Genomic DNA, 25,123 nt, shown 5'->3' on the forward strand with positions numbered 1-25,123 from the left:
TTGATTTTGCTCGCCGAGTGTTTGATGAAATACCTACAAAGAGTTGTTACTGTTTTGCATTTTGTGAGAAATCAAAGAGGCATTTTCTGTGTTTGAGAAACACAGAAAATGTTGCACAGGCTCGAATTGGCCTGAGCTGTTGACCAAATCGAGCCGAGCCGCCAAGCCAATCTCGACTTGGTTCAACTCGTGTACAGCTCTAGACATGAATAAGTTTTAGTGGTTATACCGAACCACCAGGCTAACAACAAATGAGCTGAGATCCGGTCCAGGTAGTTAATATCATTTGGTGAGCTTTCAGGCCATCACCAGTCCCAGCAAACGAAAAATCCGGTCATATGGGATGGCCCCCACATACAATTCATGGCCAGAATACCCGCATTTTCATCACAAACAGATCGCAACCATCCACTGAAATTGATCATTGAACTCTTGAACAATAGAAGCGAATCTATCGCTTATTTAGCAAGTGTATTAATAGAGGGGGCTATGGATACAAGGAGATGTTGTTCTAGTCTTATACAGGCTCTCGAGTACAGCAGAAAATGAATGGAAGCAGAGAAGAAATAAGAAGAGAAGATCAATCAAAAAATTCCCATTGGGTCGAGGCCCGCGGCTCGAACTTCTCCCACTTTGTGGTGACGACCACCGGCTTTATTCTTGCATTTGAGACCTTTAGCACATCCAATGTCTCCACACACTTCTGCACTCTTTTAGACTGCACAAAAACAGCATCCAAAAGCTTCAGTTAATGGCTGATATATATCAGCCGAAAACATGGCCCCACCCCTTAAAAGGATTCCCAAAGTGGGCTTCATCCCATTTCCATCACCATGAAATAATATCTGATTGTGGATTGATTATAAATCTAACTCAGTATATAATCCCGCGAATCAATGTGGGCCATTGAATCGAGTGGACACCAATTGGATGGGCCATAGCTTGAACATATTCCACCTTGGGATGTTGGTAACCGTCCGATTTTTACTCAAATTTGCCTGATTTTTGGTGGGTCAACAACAAAGTTTCTGGCAGTAGAAAGTTCAATTAATAAACGGTTGGGAGCATTTAATCAGATTGGTTTTTGAGCTATGGCCCATCTAATAAATGCCAGGATCAGATGGTTTGGTTGAATGAGCATGTACATGAATTAAATAGGAAAAAATGGTTCACATGCTGAACTTCGATGCTGAACTTATGCCAATGATCGACCGATTGAATCAATCCGCCTGATTTTTCAGCGGGCAGTTTTCATGGTGGGCCCCACCTATCTGTACAGCTCAGATGCTGCCATATATAGTGTTTCAAATCTATTTAATCTCACATTCAACTGTAATAACTTCTCTTCCTTGCATCAACCATAGCACATGCAATGAGTGTTGTCCACATGCCTACTAGTTACTGTGAAAATGGAGAATCAAATGGCAGACCTGTAAATTCTTCTGCGCAGAGGCGTCTCCTTCCGTGGACACACTGTCAAGCTTGATCGCTTGTCGCATGAGCATCTCGATCAATGTCGTGATCTGAACTTCTGCTACCTTGGTCCCGTTCGATATCGATTTCTCAATGGCGGATACCTGGAAGAAATCCACATCCATAAACAATGATATTCAAAATCAATCAATGGACATTTTAGGCTACATTTTGAATGGTTTGGATCATTCAATCCATTTGGGTCATGGGGGAGTGGGACATTCAAGAGGTGGCTTTTCTAATGGACGGTCGCTACAAATTGAAATATGAAATTAACCATAATCCAACTATCTAAGAGAGGAAAATACCAATCGTTGCAAATGGATTGGGTGGTTTGGGGCCATTCAAGAGGTGGCTGTTTTAATGGACGGTCGTTACAATTTGAAATATGAAATTGACCATAATTCAACTATCTAAGAGAGGAAAATACCAATCGTTGCAATTTGAAATATGACATGTCCTACTGACCTGATCAGCTAGCTTATCGACTTCCATGGAAACGTCAGAAATGGCCCGGTGGGCGCTCTGAATCTTAGCATTCCGACGCATCTCAATGAATCTCTTCTCACGGCTCGATGGGTCCTCTGTCAGGACGATTTTCGACCGGTCCTTGACGCCGGACATATCGAGATAGTCGCCGTTCTCTTTCTCTTTACCGCGGAAAATTAGCCGTTGTTCGCCAGGTTGCAGTCCGGCCTCTACAGATAGAAGCTTTTTCACTTCACCTGGAGAAATGAGAGAAAATGGATGTCAGTTTTGAATTTTCTAAAGTGACCAAGAGAAATCAGGACCGTTCGCCATGTGGGCCCCACCTTGATAATGTGCCATGGCCCAAAAATCATAACTGTGTGGTCATCAGCTGGGCCACGTTGCATGAAAATGAAGGATGGTCAAGAAAATTGAACACCAGGATGAGTTTTAGGCCATCAAGTAATGCATAGCAGGGACCCAGCTGATGAACGGCTCCTATCTCTCACGAGCTGTGATAGTTTACCACCATTTTGAAATAGCTCCGACTCTTTCTCCTAATTCATTAACTCATGTAACGCTATCCAGACCGTCCAAATTGTAGGGCATATTGTAGTTGAATCTTATGTCTAAAATGATACTGATCAAGCCATTGTAACCGCCCTATTGATGTCTATTAAATGAATAGCTAAAATTAAAAAATGAGCGGTCCAAATTCCAATGAAGAGTCAGATGGCTATTATCATCTTCTCCCTGTAATTTCTGGGTTATTCTCCATCTGATCCGGTCATCTGCATTGCCGTACAATTACGAAAATGCATGAACAGTCACAGACTCACAGCTTCGTAGATGGTGGTTAACTATCACAGAACTCCCTGTTGAGGCCGCCAGCCATGGGATTTGACATGTGGTGCAGCCAACGGCAACCGTCGCTGGGAGACAGGTGAGGCTGCCTGCCGTACACGTGGCATGTTCCTTAAATATTAACCGGGAATAATTATTGAGACCCACTGTAGTGGTACGTCCTGCTTTAAAACTCAGATTGATTGGACGGTTCTGACCTCCGATTAAGGGACTTTCATTTTGTCGAGTTTGGACCGTTCACTTCATTTCATTTGTACATCCACGTGTACACCAATGCATTACACTCCCTTTGTAATTTTTGGGCAATAATCCACATACAACCTGTTCGACTATTTGGACGGTTCAGATTTGACAGTAGGCCACGTGTATGGTGGACGATGTTCACCATATATCCGAATGGACCCGAAGTCCCTACAACACAAGCGCGTGAAATACCCGAGCTTTGTGTGGGCCCACCATGATGTATGTATCACATCCACTCCGTCTATCCATTGAGCCACCTCGTGTTCACCATATATAACGAAAATCAAATCGCTCCAAAATTAATGTGGGCCGACGGAAACGATATAAAATTCATGATGTGTGGCTCACATGAATTTTGGATCGGGTCAAATTCATGGATATCTCTTCATCCAAGCGGGTCTCGCCTGATGGACAGGTTGGATGGGATATAATCAACCAGGAAGGTTTCTTTGGTGGGCATCTCTATCCTGACTGTTCCCTGTGGTGTGGCCCACCTGATTTTCGGATCTGTCCTACTATTTATTAAAAGTCGTAATATGATGCCTCTCAACTAATGGACGGAGTGGATGTCACACAAACATCACAATGGGTCCACATAGAGCGGGTGTTGCACGTTCCTCCTACAACAGGTGTTTTCCACAAAAATCAATGCCAGCGTTCTTTCTACTATATAAAAATCTCTGCATTTGCAAATTGAAATATATAAAAGGGAGAAATGCTCCAGTACTCTGAGAGAGTATCTAAGTTATAGTGCTCCTATGGACATCGGGATAATAAGACAATCCAATCCACTGATCTAGACCGTTCATTAGCTTCTAAGCGGTATTCCATACCAGCATCACATCATCTATCGTTAACCATCTGGTCAATAGCATTTAATATTTACGGTCAGGATCGTTTACACGAAAATAGGTTCAATCAACCATTTGATCCATCTATTTGAACGGGCCCAAAGGACCACTTTCGTTAGATTAATCCTAACATCCCATCCATGGCTTAGAAAACGGACGGTTATAAAAATTAAATCCAAAAATTGATGAACTGGATCATCTCCAGACCTAATGGACGGTTCAGATCGACGGTTGGACTGTCCAAATGACCCGACACCAACTGGGAGCACTACAATTTATAGTACTCTCGGATGCACGGGAGCATTTCTCAATAAAGATTAAAAACACCTGATGAAGGGTCATGGAAAGAAGGTGCATGAAATAACCAAATTGACCAAAATACCCACTAATAATTACAAAATTACCCTGAATAGCTTTTTTACTTTTTAAGCTTTTGACTGAAGCTGAAGTCAAGCCCCACTTGCGTGAAACGCCGCTGCCAGAAGGGCATTAACATGCAATTATTGAGCTTATTATATAATCCCCGTAAGGGTATTTTGGTCAATTCAAAAATGCCAGCAGAGGACGGTACGAAATCTGAATTGCCGTACTCCTGACGTTCATTTCCATTTCAACCGTCCATTTGACGTCCACAAACTGAACAGTCAGATGGTTCGGTCATTAGCGATGATGTTCAATCTATGATGAGGCCCATATATTGGACGGTCTTGATTGACTCGAATGCATAACAAGGACCATTCTGCGGATTTTAATAAAACGAAAGGCCTAGATCTTTTTTTTTCTAATGACCAAAACACCCTCCGAGCTTTCGAAAGCCAGGGGCATTTCAGGAAGAAGAAGAAAATGAAAATGGATGGATTACCGAAAGTCGCCTGAGAATTGATGGAGATGTCGTAACGGAGCGTTCCGTAAGCGATACGTAGGCGGAGGTCCGGCACGGGAATATCGGGCTTCCCATCACGCTTCTGCACGAGCATTCCACCGGGCCGCATCTCCCACTCCACCGCTTCTCCGTCTTTCGTCGATCCTTCGCTCTGGAAGCTCGATCTCTTCATCATCTCAAAATCTCGCCGTAATATCTCAAATGTCGCGATATTTTCAGGCCTCTCTCTCTCTCCCTCTCTCTCTCTCTGATTCTTCCTCCTGGAGGGAAGGAAAAAAATCTAGGGCATTTGCTGCCGACAGTTTCTCTCTCTAGCGTGTGGTTTTATACAGAGGATAATAAAATGCATACTTGGTTCGTCGCGATGTGCCTAAGGTGGTCTATCGCGACTGTAGCCACGTGACAAACAGCTGCCAGAAATGGTATATACTTGTGCGAGATCCGGAACGTCCATAATGGGCCTTTTCCTTGAACTTGTGATAGCCTAAAAGTGGACCGTTGGCTCTCCTTTTTTATAGCTGTGCATTTTTTTGGCAGACGTGGACCCTACTGCTTTATCCATTTTGCATGGACCCATCGGTGGTTGGCCCTCGATAGGGAACACATTGATAGGGCAATCTTTCTGATAATGGGTGCCCATACTAGCCAGATCGAAAAAATCAGGTGGGCCACACCATTCCCAACAGTGTTGTTCGTTACTGTTGTTGCCAATTCCTATTAGGCTTGTTTGGTTTTCTGGCTCAAGTATAATTACGTTGTATATGAGTAATCATTATTTACCAATGTAATTTACCTTCATCTACCTTCATCTTTCCCAATGGTGACTTGACTGATTACTTTTTAAGCACTCAAATTGAGAAATTTGTAAAATAAATATGAGGCCCACTGTAATGTGTGTGGCTTATCCATACCACCCATTCATTATGCCAAATAAATTTAAGGCATGAGTGCAAAAATTAGGCAAATCCAAAGGTCAAGCGGACCATACCACACGAAATTATGAGAATTAAATGCCTACCATTAAAAACTTGTTGAGGCATTCAGAAATTTTAGAACATGCTTATATTTATATTTTTCACTTATCCATATCCATGTAACCCTATGAACGGGTTAGTTGGTGAATAAACCTCAACGTGGGCTTAGTAAAAGAATCAACTTTCAACGGTGGATAAATTAAGTCTATTGTTTCCTTTCATGTGGGCCATTGAACATTATATCTTCCTAATTTTTTCGGATAAAGCCTTAAAATATTTTAATAAAATAGATGGACAGCACGGATATATTATATACATTATGGTGGGGCCCACGAATTTAAGTCAACATTTTTGGACCGGTTTCCCAGGCGAAAGAATGTAATAATTACTTTTTTACAATGATTTACAGCAATTTACTTGTATTATGGAAAACCAAATAGGCCCTTAAAGTCAATTAGAATAGGTTGTGTAATCATGATAGATTTGCACAGTGTATTTGAAGATTCTTTTTTAGATGTATAGAGAGAATTTTACGTTAATACAGCCATGCACACTGAGCAATGCTATGTCATTATTGTTGACTTTTTAAATTTGTAAATAGCAGGATCTATCATTGCCATCAACAAACCACTCAATGGCATCGACAGAGACTCAATGACATCGAAAAAATTCAGAAAATCTATGTTTTGTTATTGTAATGTTTTGGTATTTTACTCAATAACATCGAAGCTCTTTGATGCCATCGACAGATCATTGATACAATAAAAGTCTCATCGAATGTGCCGTCAAGAGCGCCTGCAGAATTGCATAAGTGCGGGGTTTGTTTCATATTTCGATTGTTATACTATATGGGGCTATATATATCGTGTGTAATTGGGGTTTGGGGAGAAGAAGATGAATTCTAGGCTTTCTAAATTAGTTCCTAAGGGTTTTAAGGACATAACTTGGGCTTGTGGAGTAGATTTGAGGCTTGTTTAGATCGGTAATCTCTCTCTTATAATTTCTGATTTCATAGTACATTATTCATCGCTTTGTGTCATGCTTTTTTTCCAAAAAATTTTTCACATAAAAATTGGATTGTTTGTGTTTGGACTTGGTTGTGCAATTGGTAGTACTTTGCTTGATTCATCTCTGTGTGCTTTTGCAATTCCCCAATAAGTAATATCAAAACTAACATTGAGAAGTAAATCGAATATGAAAGCAACATATCAATGACATTTAACCCGAAGTTCGATGTTGAAAAATATTCTGGTAAAAAGAATTTTAAATTATGGAAGGTCAAGATGACCGATGTCTTAATTCAGTAAGAATTAGATGATATTATCCTTGAAAAGCGATCGGAATCTATGACAAATGATGAATGGAACAAGATGGATAAGAAAGTGAGAACCTCTATCCAATTGTGCTTAATGGATGAGGTTCTCTAAATGTTCTCGGAGAGAAAACTGCAGCAAGTACATGGATGAAACTAGAGAATGTTTATGTGAAGAAATCTCTTAAGAATCATTTGTACTTGAAGCAATGAAAGATGAGGATTAGGCATGAATTCTGCCAAATTCTCTCCTAGCTTCGTATGAGTCATTTAAGGACTCGTTGTGCACCGGTAGAAATACCATTAGTATCAAGACCATTATCTCATCCCTTCAATCGAAGGTGATGAGAAAAAAACGGTGACGTGGGTACATCTAAAGATGCAGATGTTACAAGGGGGTGCAATTCTCGATTGGGACAATGAATCTTCATGATGAGGTCTAAATCCAAATGGAAGGGCAAAGGCAAGTTGAAGTGCTGGAATTGTGGGATGACTGGGCACATAAAGAAGGATTGATAGAATCCTAAATTAAGAAAAGAGAATTCTGATAGTTCTTCCAGGGAAGCCAACACTGCAAAATCCAGTGATGAAACAAATAGTAGTGACATGTTAACCACATCAAAATTTGAGTACTTTGACGAAGAATGGATTTTGGATACGGGGGCTTCAAACCACATGACTCCTCATCGGAGTTGGTTCACCAGTTACAGTGAGTGCGATGCTGGCTAAGTGTTTATGGGTAATGATAATGCCTATAAAGTAGTGGGTATTGGATTAGTGCACATCAAGAAGTTTGATGGCATGAAGCGTATCTTGACCGAAGTGAGTCATGTTCCTGATTTGAGGAAGAGTATGATATCTCTAGGAGCACAAGAGGCACTTGGGTGCAGATTTATCGAGTTCGATCATGTCCTTAAAGTTTCAAATGGGGCACTCATAGTTATGAAGGCATAGAGGAACGGAAACCTTTACAGGTTGATTATGACTATTTCATTGGGTGGAGCTGCAACGTCTGTAGTGGATTCCATGTCTGCGCGTATGTGGCATGCATGCTTAGGCCACACGAGTGAGTGGGGCATATAGGTACTTTCTGGCTATTGTTTAATTCTAATTTTTACAAGTATTGATTTTAGTATATGCGAGTATTGTATATATGGTAAAAAGTCATGGTTATCTTTTAAGTTTGGTAAACATGTTTGTAAGGGTATTCTTGATTATGTGCATTCTGATGTATGAGGGTCAACGCTCATAGTTTCTGGTGGAGGGTTATCATGGTTTGTCACTTTCATTGACGACTATTTTAAAAAAACTTTGGGTTTATTTTATGAAAAATAAATCCTATATTTTCATCAACTTCAAGCAGTGGAAGGCGATAATGGAAAAACAGACATGGCAAAAGGTGAAAGTGTTAAGGACATATTACGGTGGGGAATTCACTTCTGTGGAATTCAATAGGTATTGCAAAGATGAAGGGATCGAGATGCATAATATAGTGCACCGCACATCTGAGCAGAATGGTATGACTGAGTGGATGAATCAGACTCTCTTAGAGAGGGCTCGATGCATGATCAGTAATGCTGGGTTGGATAAGAAATTGTGGACTGAGGCCGTTAACATGCCTTGTTACTTGGTGAATCGGTCCCCTTTTAAGGCCGTTAAATATAAAATTCCAGAGGAAGTGTAGAGTGGTCAGCAGGTAGACTACTCAAGACTGTGTATATTTGGTTGCGATGCTTATTCTCATGTACCATCAGTTGAGAAAGATAAGATAGACCAAATAGCTAAGAAATACATCTTTGTCAGTTATGGTGGTGGTGTAAAGAGGTACAGGTTGTATGACTGGGTCACACAAAATCATCCTTAGTCAATATGTTAAATTTGACGAAAGATCCTTATTTCGTAAGGATGATCACAAGGAAGCAAAAAAGTTAATTGTCGACGTTCAGGTAAACAGAGATGAGACATAAACTGATATAGAGATGCAGACACAAGTACATGAGCAGGTGGAGCAGCCATCTATGAGAAGGAATTCGCCACAGGATCACGGTATCGGCGAGATACATGGATGACTCAAATGTCATATTTTCCTTCTTTATAGATGAGGGGGATCCGAGTACTTTACAGGAGGCTCTTGATGAGTCAAATGTCAAAAAGTGAAAAGTAATGATGGATGATGAGATGGACTTTTTGTACAAGAACGAGACGCGAGAGCTGGTAGAGCTTCCCATCGAGCGAAAAACGATCTTACAAGTAGATCTTCAAGAAGAAACATGATAGATACAAAGTAAGGTTAGTAACGAAGGGATATACTCAAAGAGACGGTGTCGACTTCACTGAGATATTCGCGCCAGTTGTGAAGCAAGTATCTATCAGATTCATATTGGCGCTAGTTGCCCAATACAATCTCGAGCTGGAGCAGATGGATATGAAGACTACCTTCCTACATGGGGAATTAGAAGAGCAAATTTACATAAAGCAAGTAGAAGGTTATGAAATAGAAGAGGCAAAGAACAAGGTTTATAGGTTGAAGATGTCGTTGTACGACCTGAAATAGTCGCCTAGGCAGTGGTATAAAAAGTTTGATTCTTTCATGGTGAGTCAGAAGTTTACTAGGAGTGAGTACGATCATTGTTTTTATTACAAGATACTGAGTGATGAGAAATTCATTATCTTGGTATTGTATGTTGATGACATGCTTATCTCCAATCATAGCATATTTGAGATCGATATACTAAATTAAAAGGCCTAACTATATGTCCTAGAGGGGGGGGTAGGACTATGCCAAGTAAAAATTAATAAGCGGAATATAAGCAATATGATAGCCAAATGAATTGCAAATAACCAAAGAAAATAACAACCTCAAAAATCTAGTATTGAGAGGTTGATACAAACTTGGTTCTAAGGAGAACCTGACACCAAAAACCAATGGTTTATGACAGGACAACCTTACTAGAATGTGGGTGAGTACCAAAAACTCAAACTGAAGATGATATGAAGGAAATAGAAACTAATCTATTACAACATTCACCACACAATGCTGAAATGTAAAGATTACAACATTCACATCTACAAATACATCCCACAATCTTAAATCATAAAAGATAAAGAAATAAATCACACATCCACCAAACACGAAGAATTATAGTGGTTCACTTATGTGTACACCAACTGTTAAACAACAACCACAAAACTACTCCACTCATAATATTCTCACACAGTGGATATTAACGTTCACTATGAAATAAGTTTTTCAAGGTTTATCTAAAACCCTTACAATTGTGTCTTTCAAGTGGGCTTACACAATTTAAAAACTCCACACTCTGAGTTTTCTGGATCGCCTCAGATAAATCAAAAGAAAGAGATTTTTCTGGCATAATCTCAAAGAAACCAAAAGAATAAGATTTACAAAATAGTAAAATACTTATCTAGATATTCTCCTTTGTTGTAGCCTGGTGAACCAATTCAGAGTAGAAGTTTAATCGTAGATGTTCAATGTTCACACTCACTATTGAAATGGTTCTAAGTTCTAAATGGATTTTAGATTAAATCACCTTGGGCTAGCTTGATTTGATTTGATTTTGATTCCAAGAAAGGGAAAGATTTCAATCCCTTCTTCAAATAAGATTGGAATATAGAATACAAAATCAAATGCAAAAAGCTAAATAAAGAGAATATTAAATGAGCACTAAAGAGCTAAAGAATAACACAAACTTATCTCTTAGAGTGGTGTATTGATTTTGCTTGAATTGGATACTGAACTCTGAAAATCGTGCTCTATTTATAAGTGAAGAAATCGTCCACTCGACTGGCCCAGGGGTTGGCTCGACTGGTCGTAAGACCAACAGAATTTTGAAATTTTGAGCACGATAAGATCAGACCGTTCCACGACCGATCGTAGGACCTGCTCGACCGGTCGAGTCCTGTCCAGGACTGGTCGTGTGGGATTCATTTTAGTTTCTGGACTTTGAATCGAGCTTGCAGGACTGGTTGAGCACTATTCACACGACCGGTCGAGCAGTCTCCAAGACTGGTCGAGGCTTTAACAAAAAATTCTAAAAATTATAAACAAACTTAGAACTGGTCGAGGAATTTCTTGGACTGGTCAAGCCAGTGCTAGGACTAGTTGAACATAGTCTAACACTAGTCGAAAAATAGACTATGCACTTATAAAGTGACCTAATTAAATTATGTATTCAAAATGACCTATCCTATGGTCAACCTAGGGTCATTTATACCTTATAAGCGATGTTTGAACATTGAAACATCTTTTGCTTCGGTTGAATGTTGTTCTTTGAAGATCACGAAGCTTGTTATCTTGACAAATGATGAAGCTTGAACTTGATACATTTTAAAGCTTCAACTTGAACGTATTTTGAAACTTGAATTTGTAACCTTAAGAAGCTTGAGCTTAAAATATCTTGAATCTTGAGCTTGAGGTACTTGAGTTGTATTTCACCTTGAACTTTGAGTACCAATAAAGACTATTGAATCTTTGAAAGCATGAATTATCAGTTGATGTTTTACTTAAATTCTAATACTTGTGATGCTTGAATCTCAAAACGGAACACCTTGTAATGGATCATCTTGAGCTTGTACAAGAATTGTATTTGACATGAAGATGAGCTACACAAGATAGAAAATCCAAGAGGTTTTGGCATTATAAAATTTGACAATCATAGGAGCTAAAAAACATAACACTTAAACTAAAGGCTTAGTTATCAGGGGCATTCGAGATGAAAGATCTGGAGGCTGCAAAAAGGGTTCTCGGCATTAATATACATAGAAATAGGAAGAGAAGTAGGCTATGGTTATTTCAGGCAGACTACCTTGAGAAGGTATTGATAAAGTATGGGATGGACAAGGCAAAGCCGGCCAGCATTCCTCACGCTGCTCGCTTTAGACTATCTTCAGAACATTGTCCTAAAATAGATGAAGAAAAGTAGGATGTCTCGTGTACCTTATTTGAGTATAGTTAATAGCTTGATGTATGCCATGGTCTGTACTAGACTGAATATTTCACGTGCAATGGGTGTTGTTAGCAGATACATGTATAACCCTAACAAACAACACTAGGAGGCAGTTAAATGGTTATTTTGATACATTCAAGGTACATAGGACTACATCTTATTATTTGAAAAATCAGATGCTAAGTTAGTAGGTTATGTGGATTTTGATTACGCGGATAGTGTGGACAATAGAAGGTCAACTTCTGGTTGCTCGTTTGTGCTAGCGAGTGGAGCAATCAATTGGATGTCGAAGTTTCAGTCTGTGGTGACACTTTCTATAACCGAAGTTAAGTACATGGCGGTGACAAAAGCGTTCAAGGAAGGTGTTTGGTTAAGAAGAATGACAAATCAGTTGAGGCTTCGGCAGGAGGCCGTGCCAATTAATTATGATAATGAAAGCGAGAACAATTTGGCTAAAAATTCGGTCTGACACTCATGTACTAAACTGTAACACCCTAGTTTTCATAATCTGAGTATATTACTCGTTTCCTAAAAATTCGAGCATTAACCTTTAAAATTCAAGTATAAATTTAAACAATCTTGTCATCAATCAGAGTTAGCAGTAATTACTAATGGAGTAAACCATGCATTGAGTAAAAGTTTTCCATACATAACAAAAATCCAAATGTAGTGCTCATACATGACTTATACAACTAAAATATCAAAAGTATACTAATTTGAAATAGAAATCTATCAACTAATGATGAAGCTCAATATGTCTCATTGGGACCTCGTCTAGCTCCCCAATTACCCAATCCTTTCAAGCAACTAGGTGAATGGTGTCGGCTCACTCTACACTTGTATCAACTGATATGTTTTGATAACGTTAATGACTATTGTAGTGAGGAATACTCTCTAAGCTAATTTTTTTATGGTTTAAAGACTCAGAAAGCTTCAGGGGCTAGGATTATCTTGATCATACCAAATGGAAACATGAAGGAATTCGTGTTTCAGTTGGAATTCAAGTGTACCAATAATTAGGCCGAATATATGGCCATGATAATTGGCCTATAATTGCTAATGGAGCTAGGTGCCTGAAATGTAACGATCATGGGTGATCCACAACCGATAAGAAATCAGATGGCAGGATTGTTAAAGTGTACCATCCCATCACTATTGCCATATTACGCCTTCGCCTCCCAAATGTTGGATGGCTTTGATGAGGTGGAATTAGTGTATATTGTTTGAACCACAACATAGATGCCAATGAAATGACACAATTGGCCGCGGGGTTGGATATACCAAAGGGATTAGCTGAGAGAACGGTCATCGTGCAAAGAAAGTCTTTGCCTTCAGTTTTTGAAAGAGAAGCAATCAAGGACGTATGACAAGTCGAAATAAAAGAAGATGACTGGAGGACTCCTCTCATAGGCTATCTTCAAAACCCATAGACCAAAGTCAATAGGTATTTGAGGAGATTGACTGTTAATTATGTCATGATCAACAATGAATTATATCGAAAAGGAGCTGGTGGTATATTGCTAAGGTGCTTGGTCAAAAAATGAAGCCTTGCTAGTAATAGGTGAAGTGCATGAAGGATTATGTGGAGCTCACTAGGCTGGGAGAAAAATGACGCTCACACTTATGTGTTACGGGTATTTTTGGCCAACAATGATGGCTAATTGCATTCGATATACCAACGATGTGAGGCATGCTAGAAAAATGGGCCGATTTAGCACGTGCTCGCAACCGAGATTCACTTAATTATCAAGTCGTGGCCCTTCCAACGATGGGCGATCGATTCAGTAGGTCAAATCCATCTTGTTTGTCAATCATGTGAGTCATTGTGTCATATAGTCGATTGAGCATTTAGAAAATGAAGACCGAAGACATAAGAGTACAAGAGCATTAAGGAGCAAAGAACATGTAAATGAGGTGCCTTGATGACCCTAACCCTTGACCCAAAACAACCTTTAAACCTCTAAATGATCTTGCCTTAATAGGTAAACCTTGTTGATCATCATTTAACCTTAGAAACTTAATTGGAACATGATAAGGCTAGAGGAGGTGCGAAGCTGCTGTGAAAATATATGCCTAAAACAACAAATTTTGAATGGTGCTTGATCCCATCAAGCAGACCTTGAGGGGGCTTGGTTGACATTGAAGACCCCCTCGATGGCATCGATTGGGAAGTCAGATATGTCCAGTAAGAATTGATCATTTTATTTTACTTTCTCGATGGCTTCGACGTATCCTTCAATAGCATCGAAGGTTCACTTCGATGACATCGAAGATATTGAGGGTCAAATATTGCATATTAGACCCCAGTTATTACATGATTTTATGAACATGATGATGTTTAATGTCCTATTTTAATCATGTTTGTGTTGCAAGGTGAATTTAAGAGCTTAGACTGAAAAAGGGTGCTAAAAGTATGAATTTAACGCTCAAAAATCACTAAGGCAAGGGACGGATCCCAGGGGACAAAGATCGAAGAATTTACATTCCAAAAGATCCGAGAAAATCAAGTGATCGAAGCAAAAAAGGGCGTGAAAGTCATTCTGAATGCAAGATCACAGGGTTTCCACCATCCGTTTGGCTCGAAACTTTATATCTGGCCTGAGGACCCTAAATTAACCGTACATGTCGAAATTCAGCCCTTGGATCCTTGTGAAAGTGGCCCAAGGGACAAATTAATCCATAATTCACTGATCTGGGGCCTACCTGATATCTAGATATGCGTCAATTTTAGTCTCAACCACTCAAATTAGATGGAAAAACGGATGGATGGAGCGGATTTCTCACAAGCATCACGATGGACCCCACATGCGATGTGCATATACATAACACATGCACCCACGAGCCGCACCGGACCCCGGCCATGGTCAAAGTCGGGCTGACCCCACTCTTTTTGCAAGCGGATGGACCTACGTCTGTTGGGATGCATCAGTGGGCCATCCCCATTGTCCCAATGGACGATCTGGACCGTCCATTCGATTTAGGAAGTGGGACTGACCGTACCCATGTTGCTTTCTTGGTCCCATGAACGTGTACACACGTATATCACCGTAAAATGCAGGATGAACGGCGAGAATATTTGATAGAGTGGGCCGTACTAAACTCGACCAAAACCACCCCTTTCTGATTGAAATCATGCCAGGAATCCAATGGACGGGGTGGATTTCTCCGAAAACATCAATTTGAGACCCACTGAACACGTCAGCGAAAGAACTTTCACATGGCCTGCGTCCAGGAAAACTGAATCTTCAAGGATGTTCGGCGATCTTCGCTGGGATCGGACCGACGATCCCAGCCGTTCAAATCACTCCCAAGGTGGGGCTGACCAAGGCTAAGAAGCCTGAATGGCTCAGATCCCGTAATTGGAACGTCCACCGTCCCGAAAACTAGGCCCAATGTAAGGTTTCTTATGGCTTTCATTACGCATGCTGAGTGCTGTGTAAAGAAAGTTTCCGCAGGAGTATTTCTCCACCGACTCCAGCACCGACTGCACGTGGTTATAAAAGGGAGAGAGAGAGAGTGGAGAAGCATCTTGGACGTGAAGAGAAGAATGTGGAAAGAGGAGAGAAACGGCGTGGACGACGACGACTTCATCAACTTCCATCCTTCTTCCTTTCCTTCTTGCTTTGTTTATAGCTTTCCTTTAATATTTCATCATGTCTATGATGAGCTAAACCTCTTAGTTAGGGCTAAGAGGTGACGTTTGTAGTGTGATGGGAAGTTTTTTATGCCTTTGATTCATGTTGAAGTTGAACTATCTTTGGTTTTAGTTTGATTATGAGGAATATTCGTGGTTTTTAATGGTTTATTGTGACTTCAATTACAATGGATATGCGATAACTTCGAGTATGTTCTTTGCATTACAAGGATTGTGAATGTGGGTACCCTGTTGTTCACCATCGTCTCATGGACATGGTTGGATGATGGAACCCTTCCTAACGTTCATCACTCCCTTAGATTGGTTGTGGATCGGTTCAATTCTGTTGTTTACTTTGTCTCATGGGCATGGTTTTGTGATAGAATCAAGTCTAATTCACATCATTCTCATCTTTTGAAAAGTAGATCAAAGGAAGTTCAAATTTGGATTTTAATGAAATATCTTCCAATTAGATGAATATGAGACTCTGATCCAGTTGTGTTTATGAATCAAGTATAGATCTCCCTGATCTCTACAAGTGGATCCTTGGCACCCTAGTTTCCCACCTTTGAATTTTACAAGTTTTAGTTTAATAGTTTATCATTATTCTTTTAATTTCTTCTGATTTAGATACATTTTCTTCTAGTTCTACTTCTAGTTACTTTCAAAATACGTACAAGGTTCAGTCCCTGTGGATTCGACCTCGGTCTTACGGAGATTATTACTACATCGTGACCTTATACTTGGGGTGGTGAACAAGTTTTTGGCGCCGTTGCCGGGGATTGACGGGTACATTTTTCTGAGATTAATTAGTTTTAGAATTAAGATAAGATTATGATTTTTTTTTAGTTTTTAATTTTAAGTTTAGGTTTTTCTATTTGATTTCTAGAAACTAACTTAACTTTCCTATTTTATGGGACCTTGAATTAGACTATTTAAATTGGTAATATCTTTTTAATCTTTCTATTTTTAAGATTATGTCTTATTTTCTATTTTTAGAAACTTTCTATTTTCCTTTTTAAGGAATTTTTCCTTTTTAGAAACTAGTTTACTTTCTATTTTTTTAGGACCTTTCTAATTTTAGAATCTGACTTGTTTTGTTTTGTTTTGCAGGTTTTTTATTTAGGAACTTTTAATTTGGTAACCTCTTCCCAGCTCTTCTTTCTTTTTATTTCTAAATTTCTATTTCTTTTCTTTTTTAGGTTTAGGTTTAGAATTTGAATTGAGGGTTGCGAGTGTTTCATGCCCAAGTGGGTCCGTGACAACACTCGACGTCTCTTGATTGAAGGAGGATTGATTGAGGGATTGACTATCCATCATAGGACTAGACACCGCTCGAGATCCCTAGAGTTAATTGAGGTTATGGCCGCAAATCAACTGGCCAATCAACCAGAAGGATTACCTCCACCAAGGGTTGGGGAAGTCTAGGATGAGAATGAGGTGCACCAAGTACCCCCACCTCATACTTTACGAGATTATTTACAACCGGTGGGGGTGAGCATGCACTCATGCATGGTTTTTCCAGAGAATACAAGACACATGGATATTAAGCCAGGGGTGATCCAACTCCTTCCTAAATTTCATAGGCTTGAGTTAGAAAATTCATATTTACATCTGAAAGAGTTTGATGAGATCATAACCACTTTATACTTTCCTAACGTGTCTGATGACACGGTCAGGCTGAAACTCTTCCATTTTCTTTGAAAGAGAAAGCTAAGACGTGGTTGTATTTACTATGTCCTCGATCTATTGGCACATGGAATGACATGATAAAGGAGTTCATAAAGAAATTTTTTCCACATCATAAAACGAACACCCTTACAAAGTCAATCATGAACTTCGCCCAAAAGGAGGATGAAACATTCTTCCAATGTTGGGAGCGGTTCAAGGATCTTTTCAGTTCATGCCCATAGCACGAATTTGAAACGTGACGCATTACCTACTTTTTCTATGATTGTCTGACATCTTCCATGCGCCAATTGGTCGAGACAATGTGCAATGGGGAATTCATGAATAAAAACGTCGATGATGTGTGGGACTACTTGGATAGACTTGCTGAAAACGCACAATCATGAGACACATACCCAAAACCAAGCACCATGTCTAGGCTGACTCAATCCAAGGAGAGGGGTGGATGTATCTCCTGAAGGGGGACGATGATATCAATGCTAAAATGGCTTATCTCACTAGGAAACTCGAGGCCATGGAATTAAAGAAGGATAAGGATAAGGAAATTGTTTGCGGTATTTGTGCTTGCAACGTTCACACAATTAAAAATTGTCCAACAATACCTGCCTTTTAAGAGGTGTTGAATGAGCAATCCAATGCAGCGAATAATTACTAAAGACCTTGCAATGGACCTACCTCTAATACATACAATCTTGGTTGGAGAAATCATCAAAACTTCAGTTGGAGGAATGGACAAATTGCTACCTCTCAAGGTTTCTTCAATCAAACTCTAAATCAAGGGAAACCTCAAGAAGAACCGGTTCAAAATTCCTCACAAGAGCTTACTCAAGCAATACGTGAACTTACAAAATTTATGTAAAAGATGGATTCACGTATGATGGTTATAGAAAAGGGAATACTTCCTACTCAACCTGTCCCCATTCATAAAACGCAATATGAGATAAGTGATCCAAGCTCTTCAAATTAGATGGAGCAAGCTAAATCTATCACCACTCTTAGGAGTGGGAAGACCATTGACAAAACCATTCCGGTTAGGGCTGAAAAGCATAAGGAACCGGAAGAGGGCAAAGATGATGGATCTAGCCATGCTCCATAAGAATTAGAACCAGAACCTCAAGGGAAGCTGGTTGCTCCATTTCCCTAACGGTTGGTTGCACCAAAACCTCTCTCTAACTCTCAGGATATTCTAGAGGTGTTGAAACAAGTAAATGTCAATATTCTTCTATTTGATGCCGTAAAACAAATACCCTCATATGCCAAATTTCTGAAAGACTTGTGTACGACCAAAAGACAACAAAATATTCAAAAGAAAGTCTTCTTAATTGAGAAAGTGAGTGCCATCTTAAAGCAAAATGTGTCATAGAAATTCAAAGATCCTAGTAGCCCAACCATTGCTTATGTAATTGGGAATTACCGCATTGAGCACGCATTTCTAGATTTAGGAGCGAGCGTAAATCTAATTCCTTACTCGGTCTACAAACATTTAAGTTTGGGTGAATTAAAACCCACCTTAACCACATTACAACTTGCTGATTGCTCTGTTTGTGTACCGAGAGGGATAATTGAGGATGTGTTGGTCTAGGTTGACAGATTCTACTAACCCGTAGATTTTATCATCCTGGATACTGAACCCATCAGTAACATGAGTACTCAGATTCCCATCATTCTTGGTCGCCCATTCCTTGCCACTTTAAACACAATCATCAATTGCAGGAATGGTGTCATGAGCATGTCTTTTGGGAATATGATATTGGAGTTAAACATCTTTTTCAATACGGGCAGATGGTTAGAGGATGATGACGATTTCCACGACATTAACATGATTGACTCTTTCATGGAAGATAGAACGCCTTTGACCTTATCCTCTGACTCTCTAGAGCCGTGCTTGGTCCACTCCCATGATTTTGATGACGACATGATTAGAGAGATAGTTGTCATGCTTGATACTGCACCGGTACTTGAAGTTAACCGGTGAAGGCCACAATTTGAAGAATTGCCCCAAACCGAAGAAGTGCTTCTGCCGTCTAACCTCAAGGCACCGAAGCTTAACCGAAAACCTTTGCCCTCTGATTTGAAATATGTTTATTTAGGTCAAGATGAGATAAACCCGGTGGTGATTTCATCCCACCTTGAGTAAGAATAGGAGAGTATGCTCATATCTACTCTCATTGAGCATAAGGGAGCCCTTGGATGGACGATTGCATCCTCAGGTTGATGTGCACTCATGCATCCATGCATTTAAATAAGACTGCATCATGTATTATTTTAAATGCCTTATTCCTTAAAACTATGCTTGACTAATGCAGCGGTGTATAATCTTGAGGAAAATTCACACTAGGCTGACCACTCATTCATCGAATATATAACCGTACAGGTAGCGCGAGTGGTTTAAATGATATTCATGTCTAGATTGAAGAGGAGCATGGTATAATTATCAGGGATGCATGACTGCATTTGCCAAGAGGAGCTACATGATCTTGTAGCTCAAGTTTAACCGCATTTTATTTTTCATATATTAAATTGTTCATTCTTTTATTTATTAGTACGAGACATTGGTTTGTATAAGTCCTTTGGGCAGTTGCTTGTATATTTTAAATATGTATGCAAATTTCCTTTATGCTTGATTAATTAATCCTTCGTTAAGCTGCCAACTTTAATAGAAGAAAAGAAAAAAATACATGAAATTTGGTTACCTTTAAAAGTTAACACTTGGGTTTTTGGAGAACGAGTCATATATTCGGGTTCCAAAAATTGGGGCGTTTCACATCAAGGTACCCATCGATGGTATCGAAGGTCCCCTAGATGGCATTGAAGACCTTTTGATGGCATCGACAAAACCGTTATCTGTCCGTTTTCTGACCGTTGGAACTCAAACTTCTTATAAATGGCATTCGGTTCTTGGGCATTGGCATGGGTTTTTGGTCCAATAGAAGCTTAGGAGAATCCATGATTATATCCCTCATCCCAAGCCTTTAAACCAAAGATTTCTAAGTCGTATTTCTTGAGATTAACACTCTAATGAGGGTTTCAACCTCCACCTTAAAGATGTGCTTGAACTCCTCCAATTTTTAGAGATTAAACTAAACCTCTCTAGGCATACCATTGTCTAAATCTTCTAGAAGACCCATCTAGGTGAATCCCCTAGGAATTACAACTTTTCATTAGTTATAGGAGATTCAACCAACCTCCCATTACCTTGGTCACTTCAAAGGAGCACTACATGCAATGTATTTGATCTTGGAGCTGGAGCCTTAGCAAAGCACCGACATCATGATCGGGAGAGCAAATAGGAGTTGATTGAAGCATAGGAGAGCATTGATTAAACAACCCAAGATGATGCTACAAAAGGGGCTCAATCTGATAAGTAAGTTATCAAATGTAAGAGTTTGTATACTCTCTTTCATTGTGTAGGATTGAGGGTAAGAGTTTGTGACCCAAACTCAATTAGGTTCTTGTATAGGACCTTGGATCTTGTGTAATGCCTAAATTTAGATTATTGTGTATGACCTTGACTCTTATGTAGGGCTTAAATTCAGGTTCTTGTGTAGGGCCTAAATCCAGGTTCTTGTGTAGGCCTTGAATCTTATGTAGGGCCTAAATTCAGGTTCTTGTGTAGGACTTTGGCTTGTGTAAGGCCTAAATCATATCCTTGGGTAGGCCACCAGACATGAGTGCATACGTATTAGTTTTCGTGGGAGCATTTGGATAGAGTAAATGTATGTCTTTGGATTAGGATTGTGGTTGTTGGTTAGCATACAGAAAAGAAACTAATGTCTCTTGTGGGAACCTCCAACGGAAATGTATGTTAGTAGGTTCTTGTGTAGGACCGAAGTTTGTGACGAGCCTATAAAAAACCATATAAAGTCTCTTGCGGGAGCCATTCCTTTTGTAGGATTGTAAAGGTTAGAGGTTAACTTGATTTAAAACCTCTGATAGTCAAATCCGGTATACTCATGGGTTGAGTTCGTCCATCGGGAGTGGAGTAGGGAAATCGAACCACTATACATGCTTGTATTTGGATTGTCATTTGCGCATTTGTTTAATTATGCTTATGTAATTGAATATTTAATTACATGTATGCATGATTAGATGAATACTAGAAGTTAATAGTTAGTACATTCCACACACATATGTACACTAACTATCATATTATAGACTAGTTGCTTAATGGGCATATTATTTTTAGTCTATGTGATTGGATCCTTTATTAGTTTGGAAGCCATAGAGTTAATTGCCTTGCTTAACTTAATTGCATGTTAGCTTAAGTAATTGTGGGTATTAAAATGTATAATTTTTAATTGGTCTTAGTCACCTCCCTTTAGGATAGACTTCATTTTTTAGCTCCCCCAAGCTTCCACACGCACAGCCGTGGTAACTCCATTACACCATAGGTGAATTTTTAAAGCGCACATGCATCACAATGGGGTTAGCTCTTGTTTCAAAAAAGGGTAGTTGGAGCTGACGTGCGGATTATATTGGTCAAGGACGGTTGCTATGGCGTCACCACGTGTACTAAAGGACCACTACATTTATGAGGGGTCACACGTTGCTTTTACCTTTTTCCAAAGGCAAAGTGACGTGTGGGACAATGTTCATCCCTATTGTTACTAATTCCTAAGAAAGCCAATTAGTATGGTTGTATGTAATCATGATGGATTTGCATGTTGTATTTGAAGATTTTTGGGGATATATAAAGAGAATTATGTGATAATACAACTTGAGCGTATCGAGCAGCGCTACGTCATCCATTAAGAGGTCGAGTGAAAAGTGATCGTGCTGAAGCGATTACAGGACAGATGGCAAGTTTAAAAGCAAAGAGGGTTAAGTAGTGCTGAAATGGTTATGACAACCGTCAAAATATAGGAAGCATCCAAATGGCCCGATTAATGCTATAAATAGCAAAAGAATTCAACAAAGCAAAGTGTCTCATACCAACCAAACCAAATCTATCTTTAATTATCATTTCAGTTATCTGTCATTTACATTCCTTAGTGTAATCCTTTACTTTTCGCTAGCCATTTACATTCTGTATTGTAATCCTTTACTTTTACCTGCTATCTACATTCCTTAGTGTAATCCGTAACGATAATCAAGTAACTATTAACTTAAGCCGTAATTCCGATCTACGCTCATATGTTGGATTCAATTAAAGCATCAATCAGAGTTCTCCATCCATGAATATGTTTTACAGTTGTTCTTCGTGATCGACTGTAAGAATTCCTTTCTTGTTGCTCTTTTATCTTTATTTAAAAAAATCCTTTCGTATGGAAGGTAAATGTGTAACCCATTATCAGAGGATGAACCCTATCCTCTGAATATCACCTGATTGTTTTAACATACCGTGCGAGTCACTGAATAGGTGACCAATCTTAGTCGATCTCGGTCACATACTACATATCTGCTTATCTTGGTGCTTGGTGTCATAGTTGTTCGGATTGAATTGAGCTGCACATACAATTCTAACATACTCGCATTTATCACTTGACCGAGACTATAAATGGGACCACACCAAGTATAAAATCATGTATATATGAAATGGGTTTTAAAATGGCCGAACGTTTGGGGACGCAGATGGTGCACTAGGCTGCGGGTCCCTAGTATGGTAGGGGCTTTGATGGGTCACTGTGATGCATGGATTTTATCTACACCATCCATCTATTTTTCCATATCATTTTAGAATACAAGCCAAAAAAATGAGGTACATCCAAGATTCAAGTGGACAACACCACAGGAAGTCGAGGTGATAATGACACCCACCATTAACACTTTCCTAGGGCCCACTGTGATGGTTAATTGCCATCACCTGTTAATAAGATCACATAGACCTTGATGAAGGGAAAGCACAAATATCAACTTGATCTTAAACTTTTGTAGCCCCATTTTTTTTTTTTCAATGGTAGCTGTTTAACCCCCACTATATAGTCCACTGGAGCCTTAGGAGTGCCTCATTTTTTAGCTTGTAAACTAAAATGACATGGTAAAATAGATGGACAACATGGATGAAACCCATACATCATGGTGGCCCCTTTGTGCTAATGTCTACTCCTAGGTAAGGACGGAGAGGATAGCACCCAATTCCCATCCAACTTTTGGGCAGTCTCTTAAGTGGGGACATTGGTCTTTTAGATTGCCTCCTCCTATGGCTCGACAGAAAAAGCCATGTACACATGTAAGATGTGACTACTAATAACAAAAACAAAAACAAAAACAAAAACATTGTTTCACATAAGGGTGTGTGTAAATGAAAGAAAATAGATAATGACTATTATTTATTTTACTTATCTAGTGATAAGAATAATGTTTAATCATAATGACATATTTATATACTTTGTTTTAATCTTATTAAATTTTATGGATTGTGATTTTATAAGATAAAATTGTAATAATTATAAGTACATTTACTTTCCTTATTATATATGCATTTAACCTTTGATTTATGTACCTTAATACTTGTTATGAGAAAATATGAGCCGACTCTGAACGAAGCCAACCCGGTACAACCACATCAGTACTTGGCCAAACCAAATGGTCTTCGGGGTATACTCGGCCAGACGAGCAGCCACACTAAATACTCCGACAAGCGCAATAGGAAAGCTACAAAGGCCCGACATGTGGCGAAAGCATGGGCTCGGACCATCTGAGCAATTAATTGGTCACTAGTGCTTGAGATACGCTTGGCTCGATAAAATCCAAGCACTTGTTAGGAACAGTTATGCTTGGTTCGCTTGTCCCATTTAAGATTAGACGACCCATTGAGATAGCATGATCGAAGCCGACCTAGTCTCATAAAGCACGATAACATTAACCGGTATTCCATGTTCGTGGTGTAACTAACGATATTAGTGTGCGCGTGTTCTTCGCCTAATGGCAAAGATCATGCCGACATTGCCGGACACGTTCAGTCCAACTAAAAGGTATAAATAGGGGACTCGCATAGAGGAACATGTACGCAAAATCTCTCACCCAAACCCTCATTTACACTACTTCGATCCAGATTCTTAGCCTGACTTTGGCATCGGAGGGTCCCCTGCTCTAGCTAGGGTCTCCTTTGTCTTCCTCTTCTGCAGACATACAAGGCTCGGCGCGAGTGCTTGGAGCTTGGAGGGGGTGAGCCAGATTTCTACATCAACAATACTTATTTAAGAAAATAGTGAAAAATAATATTAATGATCCACGTATATTACTTTATCATGGAATTCAAAAAACATAAACAGTAGAAAGAATTCGTGAGGTAACCATAAAAGAATAAAAACATTATTTTATATAGCAATATGACCCACATCAGACAGATACACATGGTGCTTTGATTTATCATGTTTAATGGGAGCGGATTAGGTGAGACCCCAGATCCACAAAGGTGGGTGGGGCCCTTGATTGTGGGGCTCATCATATTGTATGTGACCACATCCATGCATCCATGTATTTATTGAAAAGCTCATTTTAGGGCATGATCCAAAAAAAAATGAAGCAGCTCCAAATTATAGGAGGACCATAGGACAATATATGGTGATTGACCATTACAAAATTCTTGTGAACCAGGAAAGCTTTGGATCAAGATGATATTTTTGTGGTCTCTTCATTTAGGTGTTTATGACCTTACCAACGGGTTGGATGGCAAATAAACATTCTAGTGCAATCTATAAAGTTTTTAATGGTGGGGAGCCAATCATAGCTATTTCCTGTGGTGTGGTCCACCTAAGATTTGAGTCAGCTTTATTTTTGGGATCACACCCTAAAATGAGTTTTCAAATTGGTTGAACGGTGT

At 39.4% G+C, this 25,123-nt stretch overlaps 1 protein-coding gene across 1 annotated transcript; it reads right to left on the minus strand.

Moving 5' to 3' along the window:
* Positions 1–432: 432 nt before the first annotated feature.
* On the minus strand, positions 433–5,090 carry LOC131243402 (BAG family molecular chaperone regulator 3-like). Its single transcript, XM_058242742.1, has 4 exons — positions 4,762–5,090; positions 1,942–2,198; positions 1,431–1,577; positions 433–718 (listed from the first exon to the last, which is right to left on the minus strand). The coding sequence occupies exons 1-4, from the start codon at positions 4,955–4,957 to the stop codon at positions 581–583; spliced, it is 738 nt and encodes a 245-aa protein (XP_058098725.1). The 5' UTR covers positions 4,958–5,090; the 3' UTR covers positions 433–580.
* Between the last annotated feature and the right edge of the window lie 20,033 nt (positions 5,091–25,123).

The sequence above is a fragment of the Magnolia sinica genome, chromosome 1 (genome assembly GCF_029962835.1).
Source record: "Magnolia sinica isolate HGM2019 chromosome 1, MsV1, whole genome shotgun sequence".
Lineage (NCBI taxonomy): Eukaryota > Viridiplantae > Streptophyta > Magnoliopsida > Magnoliales > Magnoliaceae > Magnolia > Magnolia sinica.